At 47.2% G+C, this 15,896-nt stretch overlaps 1 protein-coding gene across 2 annotated transcripts in view; it reads right to left on the bottom strand.

Moving 5' to 3' along the window:
• LOC137352193 (rootletin-like) overlaps positions 1-15,896 on the bottom strand; it is an 84,359-nt gene that overhangs the window by 14,626 nt on the left and 53,837 nt on the right. For both annotated transcript variants that reach the window (XM_068017384.1, XM_068017385.1), the window contains exons 30-31: positions 14,252-14,415; positions 7,838-8,278 (exon numbers count right to left, since the gene is read on the bottom strand). In XM_068017384.1, coding sequence (XP_067873485.1) covers positions 7,838-8,278; positions 14,252-14,415 — 605 coding nt within the window. The remainder of the gene's footprint in view (positions 1-7,837; positions 8,279-14,251; positions 14,416-15,896) is intronic.

Genomic DNA, 15,896 nt, shown 5'->3' with positions numbered 1-15,896 from the left:
CAAACTAAGATGAAATGAAATAAAACAAAAAAAAAGAAAAAAGAAAAAAATAACTAAAAATAAAAGTAAAATGGGGGGCCCGTGATACCAGTTCCTGAATTAACTTTGCTGATATTTTCACTTTTCTCCCCTCCCTTTTTGAAGAGTGGGGTGCAGTCCCAACAACGAAGGCCACCTCTGGTACCTAACCCGAGCAGCCAATCTTCGTCCTCTGGTCCTGAACAGTGAGCGTCAGCATGTTACTCAACTCCAGAGCCAACCTCAGGCTCTGACCTCGCATAACGCTCGCAGCAAAGGGCACTGGACTGGCAGCACAGGTTTTGAACAAACTATCTGCAGATTTCTAAAGAACAAATGAGAAACTAAAAGTCTAGTTTCAAAACTTAATTCCAAAATCTTAAACTGGTTTGAGTTATGATGTTGAGGACTCAGTTATACCATTTTTCAATGCATCTTCATCAGCGACAACTGAAGAGTGACTTCACCCGTGCCCTAATCTTCTCGTCCGGTTTTGGATGTGCAGTTCCTGTTTTTAATTTTGGTATCAATGGGAAATGAGGGACAGTATCGGTGACACTGGAAGGTGTAAGGATACCCTGCAGATCCAGTTGACAATCAGTAGTAGGAGCAGTGTGTGTGGGGATAAACTCAAAGCTATGCCCACAATAATCAGCTGCAAACCAAGGAGCCTAAATCTCGCCAGGAGGTCCCGACAGATAAGCACATTGCCAAAGGGAGAGAACCACAATCAACTGGTGGTAAGAGACCTATTTAAAGATGGAGAGATAGAAAGTAAGGATAATTGATTAGCAGAGAGATGGGGAACAGCTATAGGCATCAAATTGTATTTAATTTGAACATATGCATTGTTTAAATCCAAGTAGTTGCTTGGTAACAGCACAGCCATACTGACACAATGTAGAATTTGCAGGATTAATGGTTATGATAGAGATAATGAGTGAGAGAAAGGGATCCATACATATAACACTTGGTATTTATTGTGAGGTAATTTTCACCATTCATTCTGCAGTGAAATTGTAGACTTCATGATTCACACACTCACGGTAGCATAGTGGTTATGTTACTGGACTTGTAATACAAAGGCCTGCGTTGGAGAGATAAGTACAATTCGCACCACGGCAGCTGGTGGAATTTAAATTCAATTAATTAATAAATCTGGAATAAAAAGCTAATCTCAGTAATGGTGACCACGAAACTACTGGATCGTTGTAAAAATACAACTGGTTTACTAATGCCCTTTAGGGAAAGAAAGCTGCTGTCCTTACCTGGTCTGGCCTACATGTGACCCCAGACCCAAAGCAACGTGGTTGACTGCTGAATGCCCTCTGAAATGGCCTAACAAGCCACTCAGTTGCATCAAACTGCTACAGAAAAGTCAAAGAATAAAATCAGATGGACCAACCGGCATCGACCTAGGTACAGGAAATGGCAAAGACACACCCTGCAAGTCCTCCACATTGACTCCGGACCCCATGAAGTCTCATGGCATCAGGTCAAACGTGGGCAAGGAAACCTCCTGCTGATTACCACCTACTGCCCTCCTCAGCTGATGAATTAGTGCTGCTCTACATTGAACATCACTTGGAAGAAGCACTGACGGTAGCAAAGACACAGAATGCACTCTGGGTGGGGGAATTAAATGTCCAAGAGTGGATTGGTAGCACCACTACAGATTGAGCTGGCAGAGTCCTAAAGGACGTATCTGTCAGACTGGGCCTGCGGCAGGAGGTGAAAGAACCAACGAGGTAAAAACCTACTTGACCAGGCCCTCACTAATCTACCTGTTGCAGATGCATTTGTCCATGACAGTATTGGTAGGAGTGACCACCACACAATCCTTGTGGAGACAAAGTCCCGTCTTCACACTAAGGATGCCTTCCATCGTATTGTGTGCCACTACCACCGTGCTAAATGGGATAGACTCAGAATAGATCAAGTAGCTCAAAATAGGCCATCCATGAGGTGCTGTGGGCCATCAGTAGCAGTAAAAATGTATTCAACCACAATCTGTAACCTCATGACCCAGCATATCCCCCACTCTACCATTATCATCAAGCCATGGATTCATCCCTGGCTCAATGAAGGGTGCAGGAGGGCATGCCAGGAGCAGCACCAGCAATACCTAAAAAGGTGTCAACCTGTTGAAACTACAACACAGAACTACATGCACGCTAAACAGCAGAAACAGCATGCGATAGACAAAGCAAAGCAATCCCACAACCGATGGATCAGATCTAAGCTCTGCAGTCCTGCCACATCCAGTCATGAATGGTGGTGGACAATTAAACAACTAACAGGAGGAGGAGGCTCCACAAACATCCCATCCTCAATGATGGGGGAACGCAGCACGTCAGTGCAAAAGACAAAGCTGAAGTATTTGCAACCACCTTGAGCCAGAAGTGCTGAGTGGATGATCCATCTTGGCCTCTTCCTGATGTCCCCAGCATCACAGTTGTCAGTCTTTAGCCAATCCGATTCACTCCACATGATCAAGAAACAGCTGAAGACACTGGAGATAGCAGAGGCTATGGGCCCTGACAATATCCCAGCTGCTGTACTGAAGACTTGTGCTCCAGAACTAGCCTTGCCCCTAAGCCACACCTATTGATAGTGAACAGTGGAAATCCTGCCCCTCCATTGTGTCTCACATAGGGAAATATTTCAGAGCATTTTACAAGGATGGGTGGACGCCACTGAAGGAGCCAAGAAAGATTAAGCGGTGAACTGAACATACAGAGGTGGAGCGATAGGATCTAGAAAGTTTTGACCTGTACTGAGTGCACGTGGACTATGTCGACTCGAGGATTCTAACCAGCATTCCCCCCTCTTCACAGCACCTGTGTGCTGCTGGATCCTGTTTTTTGTGCCTTCAGCTTCTGCTGTCAGGACTCACAAATGTAGGATGCAACACACCTTCAGAGACATAGAATCAGCCTCATTTATAAAATAGCATGCCTTCGATATTGGGAACACTAAGCTTCTACCACCTACAGCGCACTCTATAAAAGTGCTTTAAGGGTGGAGTGACAGGGGAGAGGTAGGAGGTGGAGTGACTGGGGGAGAGGTAGGGAGGTGGAGTGACGAGGGAGAGGTAGGGAAGTGGAGTAATGGGGGAGAGGTAGGGAGGTGGAGTGACAGGGAGTGAAGCAGTGATGTGTGGAGGTGGAGTGACAGGGAATGAGGTACGGAGGTGGAGTGACAGGGGAAGAGGTAGGGAGGTGGAGTGATGGGGGCAGGTGGAGTGACAGCGAGTGAGATAGGGATGTGTGGAGGTGGAGTGACAGTGAGTGAGGTAGGGATATGTGGAGGTGGAGTGACAGCGAGTGAGGTAGGGAGGTGGAGTGACTCTGGGAAAGAGGTAGGGAGCAGAATGCCAGATAGAGGGTAGGGAGATGGAATAACTTTGGGAGAGAGGTGGAGTAGTTTTAGAAGAGAGGTAGGGAGATTCACTGGGTTGAGGAGGAGATAGGGAATTAGAGCGAGTTAGGGAGAGATCTGAAAAGAAGAGGTGGCAAGAGAAGAGGTCAGCCTTTGACAGCTCCCAGGAGATAAAACTGTAATCCAGAGCATTTTACTGAGGCTGGGAATATTTATGGATGGCTCCAGGGCTAGTTCTGGTGATGTTGGTTTTACTGCCTGTTGCAGTGACATCGATATTCCTTGTATTTTTTTAAACAGAGTTGCTACAGCTTTGTATAATTTACCACAGGAATAGGTCCCTGCGTGGTGGTTGGACCATAATGGGAAATGGTGTCAGTGTGGCAGCCAGACGACAAAGGCAGTTTGTCAGATGTCGGGGCCAGGTTTGGAAAGAATCAGGTTGTGCAGTGAGTCTCACTCGAGATCTGTCAGGTTCAAAGACTGAACAAGCCTATGATTAAGGACTGACTTAATGATGCAGTCTTACTGGGTTCTGAGCAGCCACACAATCAACGGAAGCAGACAAAATTTCCAGCCTCCTCAAAATTTATAAAAACTTTTTTTCTACAGAACTCAAGCATGTCTGATGGGTAAGTGAGCTGCAGGATCCAAAGAGATCAGGAAGGTCCCAGGTTTAATTCCAGATCGGCGCCCAGTTAGCTGGTTTCAGCCAGGGGCAGTTTCACATAGATTGTAAGCACTCCTAGGCAAAAGAAGGGAAAAAATTGGTCAAGGCTCCCACCCCGGTCAAAATCCACTGACCAGCTAGAAAGTGTGATGTATGGATGTCAGGCCAGGACAGGACTGGGGATTGGCAGTGATGCCTCCCACAGTCAAACAGCCAATCTATGCTCATACATAAAGAACAGCCACCAAGACGAGGTACCAGAGACCACCTGTGGAACTGTACCCCAACAGGAGGCAACACCTTCAGAAATGGAGAGGAAAGAGTCAGGGGAAAAAATTAAAAACTCAATGAAATCTTGTAACTGAGGCAGGCTGAAAGATTGCAGAAATAAGGGAAGCTGGGTTACTGTGCACTAACTCCCTCCTGGAAACTCAACTCGGTGTGACTAAATTAAGATGTAAGAGATCGATTATAGACCAGCAAAATGAAAGCTGTTTCACATAATACTATAACCTGTCTATAATAGAGGGGTGTGTGTTCTTTCCCATTGTGTTCCTCTTCTGGATTCTGTGTTGCCAGATTAAGGTGAGTAAGCAATCTGCTCCTCAATGTGTACACTCTGGACTGGCGGTCAACATTGAGTGACGTTGGTTATTATGGTACACATCCCATCCCCACCACTGATTTTCGCTCCCTCTTTTGCTTTTTCTCAGTGCGTCAAGGAGGGATCAAAGCTGTCTGAAGTGACACTTACAGACAGCGTGGGGTGGAGAAAGTAAGGAGTACATAGCGCAGGAAAACAGGGATATAGGGGAATGTCCAAGGATCTGACACTGCGCCAGCCAGTGTGTTTTATTTTTCTGTGCGGTCACCAGTTTAGGTCTAGCTTAGTTTTGAAAACATTGCGGCCCTCTAATTCTGTGGGGTTTCCCCCAGTCTCCCCTCCTGCTGTAACTCCAGCAGAAGACCACTAGATTGGTCCCTTGCTCAAGGAGAACATGGCTGGGGTTGGGAGACCTGGGCAACATGTGGGGACAGGGCATGCAGATGGCATAGATGCACCTAAAGTGGTGCTTAAACCCACCTGGCCCATTCTTATGAGGTACCCTCCCATTGATCCTGTAAATTGGTGAGCAACTGAGGTGAGACTGGATCTGAGTCAGTTACAAATCCCGGTGGATTGGGCACTTTGAAACTCTCCTGGTATCTTGTTTGCATTAAAGGGAATTTAGATTCAAACCGTTCTGCTCATTTATATAAATCTGACACTAATCCTGATAGTGCTGGGTGTGTTGCACAATTCACCTTGGCTCAGTGGTATGCCTCTAAAAGGTTGTGGGTTCAGGTGCAAACCCATAGTCTTGAGCACATAAGCTAGGCTGATATACTCCAGCGTGGTACTGAGGGAGTTCTGCACTGTCAGACGTTCCGTCCATTGGATGAGATGTTAAAGCAGACAGGGCCTTGGTTTGTCAGTGAATTTAAAAGATCTCATGGCATTATTTGAAGAAAAGTGGAGGACTCCCCAGTGTCCTGGCCAACATTTATCCTTCAGCCAACACCTAAAACAGATTATCTAGTCATTTATCTTATCGCTGTTTGTGGGAGCTTGCTGTCGCATTTTCCTACATTACAACAATGATCACACTTCAAAAGTAGTTAATTGGCTGTAAAGTGCTTTGGAATTTCATGATTTTGTGAAAGGCGCTATATAAATGCAAGTCCTTCATTTCTTTCACTGGTCTGGAAAATGCCTGTGTTAATTCTTGGTAGAATATTTGCTGGCGCACGTTGTGTGCTTCCCTCAGTGCCACCCACACACTTAAGGCTGTTTCTAAAAATGATAAGTATAGAATTGTGTCACTCCCCCATCCCATTGTTCCCTCTCCCTTCTCACTCCTCAGTTTTTCTCTGTTTTAATTTATACCTCCTTTACATTCCCAGCCTCACCTTGTCTCTAGCACTTCCTATCCCCTGGCTCAGCTGCTCCCCTGCTTGCCCTGCCATCTCATGACCCGTCTAACGTTCCCTCTAGGATATGGGTGCACAGCAACCCAGAAGGTATCGTCAGATCGCTTACAGGTTGTCCCATCTAAGATAATGCGTGTGCACATCCACTAATTAAAGGTACTGTGCATTGAAATGAACAGGGTACACACAACAAAAAATAATTAGAGAGAACATTGATCCCACTCCAGCTGTTTTTGTAGTTGGCTGATGGATTTGCATTTGTAAAGGCATTAGACACACGTCTGGTAAGGAACTCTCAGACATGCAGCGAATGAGGAAGCAGACACAGGAGCTCAGTGTTCTGGTGTCCAGTTCAGTTTGTCTCGAATCATCAGTACCATCATGCCGACTGGGAAGTTAGTGTAATAGTAGGCCACTGGCCGAGTGACTGTCCCTCCCAACCCCAAACATTAGTAGCAACATCAGACTTGTGTCAAGGGGGTATAACTGTGACCAGCACACAACTACTCCGCCTTTATCCAACCTTCACGACACAGGAGGTTATTGTCCTCTTTAGCAATTCTCAGCCGCTCTGACCTTTCTACCTTACTAACCATAGCCACCGGGGAAGCCAATACCATCGAGTGTACCTTTCCTAAGAGACACCTTCAGAATGAAGCGAAACAGGCTCTGTCGGCCTCCAGCCTCTCCTGGGCCCCCAACCAGGCTGTGTGATGTGGTGTTGGTCTGACTCCTAGTCAGGGTGAGAGGAAATGGGTGAGAGGAAACGGGTGAGTGGGTAGTCAGACATCAGCTCACGTTTGGGATGTAGAAAGATTTAAGGAATCAACAGGCTGAGAGGTGGAGTGAAAGGGCGGACAACAAAATCTGGCATTGTGAGGCCCAGTTGTTTATAACTGCATGATAATCTCAGCAAATGGGAAGAAAGTGGGAAAAGAAATGAAGAATTTACTGCACAGAAACAGGCCATTCAGCCCAACTGGTCTGTGCTGGTGTTTATTCTCCACACCAGCCTCCTCCCACCTTACTTCATCTAACCCTATCTGCATATCCTTCTAGATGCATTTATATAGCACCTTTCATGCCATCCCTCACAGTGCCTCACAGCCAATAATGGAATCTTAAAGTGTAGTCGTTGTTGCTATGGAAGCAAACATGACAGCTAATTTGCACGTGACAAAGTCCCAGAAACAGTAACCGAGATGAATAAATAGATAACTTGGTTTTGATGGTGTTCCTTGAAAGAGGAATACATACTTAATTACTTTAAATGTTCAACCAAAATAAAAGTAGCCCCTCCACCAAACGTCCCTGTAGTTCCAAAAGAGGGAAGGAGATGAATAGTAGAGAAGATGGAGGAAGAAGATACAATAGAGGGGGATGTTAAAATGGAGCAGGAAAGATGGGAGAGGAGAGGAAGAGAAAGGTAAGAGGGGAGAGACGATAGAGGCAGAGAGAGAATGGAGAGAGGAAAAAGGATAGAGAGAGGGAGATTGGATGGAGAGGAAGAAAGAAAATGTGAAAGAGAATGCAGAGGGTGCAGAGGATGGAAAAAGTGGAAGAGAATAGATGAACTGCTCAGGCCTGGGAATGTCTAGAAATAAAGGTTGCTGAGACTGCCTCTTGAAATAGGAAAGGGGCTTCTCTTTAAATAAATATATTTGCTAAACAGTGCAGCTAGTTCTGGAGTAGGTCAGACTGTCAGTGGGAGCACAGTGGGCATATTTTCAAAGTAAAATACAGAAATGTGTGTGTAGTCAGGATGCTGCCGGGCAGTGTAACCGTGCCGACACTCACACGAAGGATGCGACGGTCGTGCTCGCTGCCGTTCAGTGCTTTCTGCAGCTGCGCCGTCTTCTCCTGAAGTGCAGAGGCACCCGCCGTCCTGTCAGACAGCAACAACGACAAGCTCTGCACTTTGTCCTTCAGCTGGCTCTCTCCCTCCTCCGATTTGGCAAGCGAGGAATTCAGCCGGTCCACAGTCAGCTGCAGGCTGTTGGCCTTCGCCTGGCTGTCCGCCACCTGCCTCTGCAGGGTTTCGACGCGGTCCTGAAGCACCTGGATCTCGGTCTCCCGGTCGCTCGTGACCAGCTTCGTTCTCTGCAGCTCTCCCTCTAGCGAGCGGCGGGCCAGCTCCAGCTTCGTGACGCGGCTCTCAGAGACGTCAAGGATCTCCTTCAGTTTGCGCTTGTCATTCTCCAGCTTGGCCTCATTCGCTTTCATTTTGCTCATTTTGTCCTGCAGCAACAACACAAACAGTGAAGATATTGATTAGAGGCACAGGATGAAATATTGTTTTTCACCTTTGATGGTCAGAAGATTGTGGGTTGGAGTCTCACTCTAGAGAGTTGAGCACAAAATACAGCTTGATGCTCCAGTGCAGTACTGAGGGAGTGCTGCACTGTTGTAGGTGACCTCTCTCAGTTGAGTTGTTAAACTGAGGACCCATCTCCTCTTTCAGGCAGTTTTGAAGAAGAGTTGCCCTGGTCAATAATTATCCCTCAACCAACATCACCAAAACTGATTATCTAGTCATTATCACTGTGGGATCTTGCTGTACACAAATTGGCTACCATGTTTCCTACATTACAACAGTGACTACACTTCAAAAGTACTTCATTGGCTATAAAGTGCCACGGGACGCCCTGAGGTCGTGTAACACACTTTATAAATGCAAGTTCTTTATTTCTTTCTTACTTCTTTCTGCCACGTTATGGACTCGATTAAGTGCAACGGAATAAAGGGGAGATTCCCTGCTTTCCTACTCCGTGCTAATTAAAGAATGGAATATCCAGGGCGGTGCATATGTAGTCAGTTGATGTGCACTCTCTGCAGGCATGGTTCAGCACTAAGAACACTGAGACTGAAAGTTTGCCCCTAATCTCCTAAAGGAGGAAGCTCCCTAGCTGCCTCAGTTGGTAAATGCACTGCCTGGGATCATATTGAGCTAACAGAGCCAGTGGGGAATCCTTGCAACATAGAAACATGAGTAGGCCATTCATCCCCTCGGGCCTGTTCCGCCATTTAATCCGATTATGGCTGATCTGTACCTCAACTCCATTTACCCTCCTTTGTTCAATAACCCTTGATTCCCTTTCCCGATAAAACTCTATCATTCTCAGTCTTGAATGTCTCAATTGACTGGTTTGTGCTGAGCTCAAGAATCACGTCTGGGTTTTAGTTGGGGAAATACAATTAGCCTCAGCCCCTGGGCTAACGAAGAGGCAAATCAGCCAGGACTCCTGTTCCTCTTTGTTATCTGGTGACCTCTAATGGAAAGGGGTATTGTGTGCATGTCAGCTGAGGACAGTATCCGTTCTCTACGTGGTTGGATGCCATTCACTGTCAAAGCTGCTCGAATCCAAACTTGCACCAAGTCGCATTCACCAATCACTCCTACGTTCGCTGACCTATGTCGGCTCACAGTCCAGCAAGGCCTCAAATTTAAAATCTCATTCTTGTATTTAGGTCCCTCCATGGCCTCGTCCCTTCCTATCTATGTAACCTCCTCCAGGACTACAACCCTCTGAGAACTCTGCTTTCCTCCAATTCTGGCACCTTGTGTATCCTTCTTTTGCCCAGCTATTGGTGGCTGCGCCTTCAGCTGTCCAGGCCCAAAGCTCTAAAATTCCCTCCTTAAACCTCTCCATCTGTCTACCTTTTCCTCCTCCTATAAGGTGCTCCTTAAAGCCTAACTCTTTGGCGAAGCTTTGGGTCACCTTTCCTAATATCTCTTCATGTGGATCGGAGTCAATTTTTTTCTAATTATGCTCCAATGAAGCACCTTGGGACATATATTAAAGGTGCTATATCAATGCAAGTTTTTGTTGTTGTTGACACTGAAGTAATGATAAGGTACCAGAGAGTTGCTGGCTAAGTCAGGACGGGCCTGGGGCTTTGCCGGTCTGTAAGACTGAGTAATGCACCAGGTACTGCATTTATACACTGAGCCACCAGGGGCTGACGACAACCAAGCATTAACCTGAGAAACAGGGGGGTGTTTTATGCTGGCGATGGGGTCTCGACGTTGGGAGAAACCAACGCCGAGATCCTCACGTTGCCTCTTTTCCAGAAGGCATGCCGAATTCAGTGCCAATCAGGCACTTGTTGTCAGCAGCGGGCCTTCCATAGGATTTAGGATCCTGTCGCTGGAAGTCCTGCCCTAGGGGAACTGCTGGCCAATCAGACGCCAGCGGCTACTGCGCCACCACGGAGGCTGCTTCTGGAGGTGACCATCCTGCAGGCCGACGACCGTCGTTGGAGCCAGGCCTCAGATAGGTCAGAGCGGGAGGGGTCTCATGGGGTGTGGGTCATGGGGGTTGGCAGCAAGAACAGGGGTTGGCCCTCAGCGGGCAACCCCCCCCCCCCCCCCCCCCCCCACTTTCCGATGCCGGGTCCCTTGTTTGGGCACTAGGTGCCTTTGAACAACGGACCCTCTGCCCCACCCACCGGAGCCGGGAAGCAGCCCGCACGGTTTTTCCTATTGTGCTTCCTGTGTGGCGACAAGGCCGCCCACCGCGCAGGTAATTGAGGCTACGGCAGGAAGAGGCCCTTAATTGGAGGTTAATTGCCCAGTTAAGGGCCTCAATTGGTGGCGGGATGGGAAGGCTGTTCTCAAGCCTTCCCGCCTGGACTAAATTTCGGCGGATGCGGGACGATGGCAGCAATCCCTCCCTGCCACTATCCCCTCTGATTTTATGCCCTCCGTACCTCCAAACCTGCCACGGGAAAGAGCATAAAACTCCCTCCCTGGGCTTTCCTCTCACTGTAACCACAGACACCCTTCCCAACCTGCACATCCTCTCCTCATACACTGCACCCTCATTCTATCTCCCAGCACAACCAGCACTGCTCCACACAATCTTCCCACCCATGTGGATTCATTACAGACAACGTGACTGCACCCGTACGGATCCTTAACAATGCAGCACGGTTGGCTGCTCTGTGAGCTAAACATTTTCCACAAATGTATTTCCAGTCCACTGCCCACCAACCAGGAGGCTGTCTCACTCCCTGTAACCACTTGCTGCCTGCCAGACCTTCCCCCAGCGCTCAGTGCCAACAGAAATATAGAGTTCTCCTGTACTGCAGCCAGTGCACGTGACTCTGCTCCAGACACTAGCCAGCTAACTCTGGAATTTCCAGCACTGCTAATTGCAGTCTGTGGGGTTCCCTTAGATTCCGAGAGCCGCAGTCTCTTCCAGGACTAGTCTTTAAGGATGTGCCATCTAATCCTCGTATTAACTGGGAATGTGGCCGCCTAGGATTTCCTAATCTCCCAGAAATTCCTGTCTTCTCCTATGTTTTTCCCTAAATAGCATCTTGCAAGTTAGTATTGCAACCGAGTGCAGTGGAGTGAGCTCCTATTTATCTTCCAGTCTGACGGACAGGATTCCAGTCCGGATGTCATATTTTGGGTCACAGAAGATCCTGTCACATCCAGACTCAGTTTGTTCCTTATTTTTGTAAACCTGGGAAATTTGTAGCCTTTGTTTTTCCTCTTCCACTCCAACCCACATCCCCCAACCCACACCCGACAATTCTTTGATCTGTTAGGCAAAAGGATCTTTTCTATGTCCCTTACTGTACTTTTCTCGCCTGTTCTCCTTAAGGTGACGCTTGCTGGGGTAGGGGTTCCAAGGACATCAGACAGCATTTGGTACCTTAAGCAAATGACCCAGAAAGTGACTGTTGTTAGGACGTTCAGTAATAGGGGGAATCACAGCTGAACCTGATGCTGTATTTATCCAGTGTCCACACAGATGCAGTTTTTATTTTTTATTCATTCACGTGATATGGGCATCACTGGGAATGCCAGCATTTATTGCCCTAATTACCCTTGAGAAGGTGGTGGTGAACTGCCTTCTCGAAAACAACTGTGTGGCTTGCTAGGCCATTTCAGAGGGCAGTTAAGAGTCAAACACATTGCTGTGGGTCTGGAGTCATACGAAGGCCAGACCGGGTAAAGACAGCAGATTCCCTTCCCTGAAGGACAATACTGAAGCAGATGGGTTTTTACAACAATCCGGTAGTTTCATGGTCGCCATTACTGAGATTAAATTTTTATTCCAGATTTATTTAATTAATTAAATTTAAATTCCCCAGTTAACCATGGTGGGATTGGAACTATCTCTGGATTATTAGCCCAGCTTCTGCATTACTGGTCCAGTAACATAACCACCATGCTATTGTACCCTAACAGTGGTCCCTGACTTGTTATCAACAGTGGATTTTGCTGGGTGAGTACCCCATCTTTAATCTCAGGGCCACTTTGATCAATCATAGCATCTGTACTGACTACACTTCAAAAGTAATTAATTGACTATGAGATGCTTGGGACATGCTGAGGTTTTGACAGGCACTCTATAAACATGCCCTTTTTTACTGCCATTGGGATGAACTCAGTTAAGTGACACAAGCCAAAAATGGAGCCTAATTGGTAAAAGCTACTAATCAGACTGGGAGAGTGGCAATCTATTCTATTCCAATCCAAGTGCTGGTTAAGGGCCGTCACTGGCTTTGTGGAGCTGTAGTGATGGCAGGGGGTCGTGGTGTGAATTGGATTGTGATTAGAGGTGCCAGGCAATGCCATCACTCTATGGCTCTCTGGAGTGCAGGGGTTACAGGGCAGTGTGGAAGAGGGGCTGAGTGTGGAACATGCGTTTTTTTTTGAGGCACGGGCATTCAGATAGGAGCACCCTAAGGGCTGTTCCTTGGGCACCTGATGAAAAACAAATAGGCCTCAGTAGTGCTGAGCTAGGAAGAATGGGGGCAGTGGTGGTGGGAGGGGAGTGGGGTGGAAAATCAGCCAGACTGCCTGCCATTGGCCAAGCCAACTGCACAGATGGGATTGACAAGTGAAGACAGGGTCAGGCAGATCAACAAGCGTCCAGCTCATTCACCTCAAGACGCACTGTCCATCAACATGTGTACTGCAGGATAATACAGCCCCTTTAAGACATTCTAATACTCCACCTTAATGCAGTTATTGAAGCAGTCTAGGCCTGGCCTCACAGTATCCACACACTGTACCAATCTGGCAGACACACCATCTCTCAACTCCCCTCATTAACTAAAACAGAAACCAGACAAAGCAAAGCAGTCTGGACCCCAGCGCTATGGGAGCCCATTTAGACAAAAAAAAAATATGTTCTGGCCTGGCAGCTTCAGGCAAATTGGTTAATTACTAAAAATCGGTTGTTTTTGTCGGATTTTATAAAATCCTAGTTAACATGTTCAGGATTAGATGCTTCCTAGAGCAGTTTGGGGTAGGAGGACTCTAGTAGTTAAAATGTTCTTGTGATATCCATGTGATCTCGGTTATAATTGCAGGGTTGAGTGCCTCCTTGGCTCAGGCAGTAAATGTATTTCCCAGTGGAGTATTGAGAGCCACCCAGTTCAGGTTCCAGTTCTCATCCCAGCTTAGGCAGTAGTAGGAATGCTACAGTTCCGAAGAAGGGTCACTGACCCGAAACGTTAACTCTGCTTCTCTTTCCACAGATGCTGCCAGACCTGCTGAGTGGTTCCAGCATTTCTTGTTTTTATTACAGTAGGAATGCTACAATTCGACTCAGAACTAAGATCCAGGGGCAGGGAAACCAGTCAAAGTTCAACTCAAGTGACCAATGCTGGAAATGTTGAGGTCGGAGTCTGCTGTGATTCCCTCCACAGTCTAATAACCTGCCTACATTCAATGTCTAGACCCAAACATGGAGAGCGGTCATTGTGTCAGCCATAGATCAGTGGTAGTACTCTCGCTTGAGTCTGAAGGTTAGGGTTGCAGCCCCACTCCTGACACTTGGGTGTTGCACTGTCGAGAGACATTAAACCAAGGCCCAACTGCCCTCTCAGGCGGACATTCTCCCCGATGCACCTGGCCAATATTTGTCCCTCAAGCAACACCACTAAAAGCGATTATCTGGCCATTACTGCATTGTTGTTTGTGGGATCTTGCTGTGCACAAATTCGCTGCCACGTTACCTATATTTCAACATTGACTACCCTTCAAAAAGTACTTCATTGGCTGTAAAGTACTTTGGGACATCGTAAGGTTGCGAAAGGCGCTATATAAATCTTTAGAGCAGCCCATACCCCAGCAATGAGTCAACATCTTCAGGAGAGCAGTGAAGAGAAAACTGGAAACCAGCATGGTGTAACAATTTCTGTAAGAAACAGACGTTGGGTGACTGAATTGTTTGTGGTAAGCCTTACCTGCGCGGTTCGCCTGTCATTGTCAGCTGACTGGATGGTCCTCTCCAGTGTTGCAATCTTATCGAGCAGCGCTTTGCGTTCCCTCTCATTGCGACGGATTGCCTCCTCCTGCAGCGTAAGTGCAGTTTGAGCACTGGTCAGTCGCCCATCAATACCTCGCTTACCTAGAAACATAGAGTGTCATCCAGGGTCAGTGCCATCCTCAACGACCTCCCGTCTTCTCCTGCTATTGGTACCTTGGCTCAGTGAAGCAGGAGCTTGGGTCAGTGAACTATGGCCTTGTTCACACTGTCCATCCTTTCTGGTCAGAATCAGGCTGGAGGGAACATAGGAATGGGAGCAGTCTGTTCTGCCATGGCTGGTCTGTATCTTAACGCTATTGAGCCACTTTGGTTCAGTAACCCTTAATACCTTTGCCTAACAAAAATCTATTAACCTCATTTCAAATTCTCGACAGCTTTTTTGGGAGAAAGAGTGTTCCAGATTTCCACTATCCTTGGTGCTTCTTGGGAGTCTTACCGGAGAATGGCTGCCCACATTGGAATCAGGAATAAGCCATCTGTCAAAGCTCCTGATGAAGAGTCCAGGAACACACAGCTTGAGTTTAGACTGGGGTGGACCAGACTGGGGCATTTTAGATAATTTCAAGCCTGAAGTAATCTAAATTAAGGGTGATTTGGATTTGGATAACCTGTTCCTTTCAGGCCGTCTTCCCATACAGTTCCTGGAACCCTGCGGCTGTGACAATGATGGTTTGGGAAGGGGATTGATATCATTTCTCAGTTTCCTCAGGATGTCCAAATTGGAATGTTGGGAAAATCACCTGGGCGTATCTCCGGGAAACGAGCACAGTCAAAGCAAGGATCCAAGTATGAACCTTCAGAAAACCCTTTAATCATAGGTGCACATTACTGTTAAGCAACTAAAGTCCTTCAATTTGGCAACCAATCCCTTGAAATGGATAACACCCAATGTGCGGGGTTGGACACAGTGTTTTCAGCCCTGGGTTCAAATCTGGCCCAGGCTGACTCTCCTCCCTCTGCTGACTATGAGTCCTATGAATAATGAGTATGGGGCAGTCTCAATCTAGTTCCTAATTGTGGAAGGGAACACAACACAAAACTACCCTCTAATTGTCACTAAATTATCAGTCTCACTCAGAGAGGCGAGAGGATGGTGCTGCAGGAAACGGAAAGTTTCACACTGCTGCAGAGTGGGTCTATTCTTGTAAGGTCAGTGTAGAGAGGCTTTACTCTCTGGGAGTGTTTGATGGGACCGTGTAAAGGGAGCATTACACTGTATCAAACCCGTGCTGTACATTGACCTTGAATTGTTTGGTGGGACAGTTTAGAAAGAGTGTTACCCTGCATCTAAACTGTGTTGTACCTGTCCTGGCAGCGTTTGATGGGATAGTGCAGTGGCAGCGTTACCATGTATCTATCCTGTGCTGTACAATGACCCTAGGAATACTTGCTGCTGCCACTGGGGGTCTGAAATGGGTAAATTTTCCATTATCTGCTACTCTCATCCCTCACCTGGGATTAGCTCCTGGTTAGCCTCAGTCCAGTGTATCACAAATTCCACCTCCTATATCAGAGGTGCAGGCAACATGACTTGGACTAATCACCCTCCCCAACCCAAAAAA

This window comes from Heterodontus francisci, chromosome 37 (assembly GCF_036365525.1).
Source record: "Heterodontus francisci isolate sHetFra1 chromosome 37, sHetFra1.hap1, whole genome shotgun sequence".
Lineage (NCBI taxonomy): Eukaryota > Metazoa > Chordata > Chondrichthyes > Heterodontiformes > Heterodontidae > Heterodontus > Heterodontus francisci.
The sequence above is the reverse complement of the archived record's forward strand: the minus strand, read 5'-3'. Positions and strand labels throughout refer to the sequence as shown.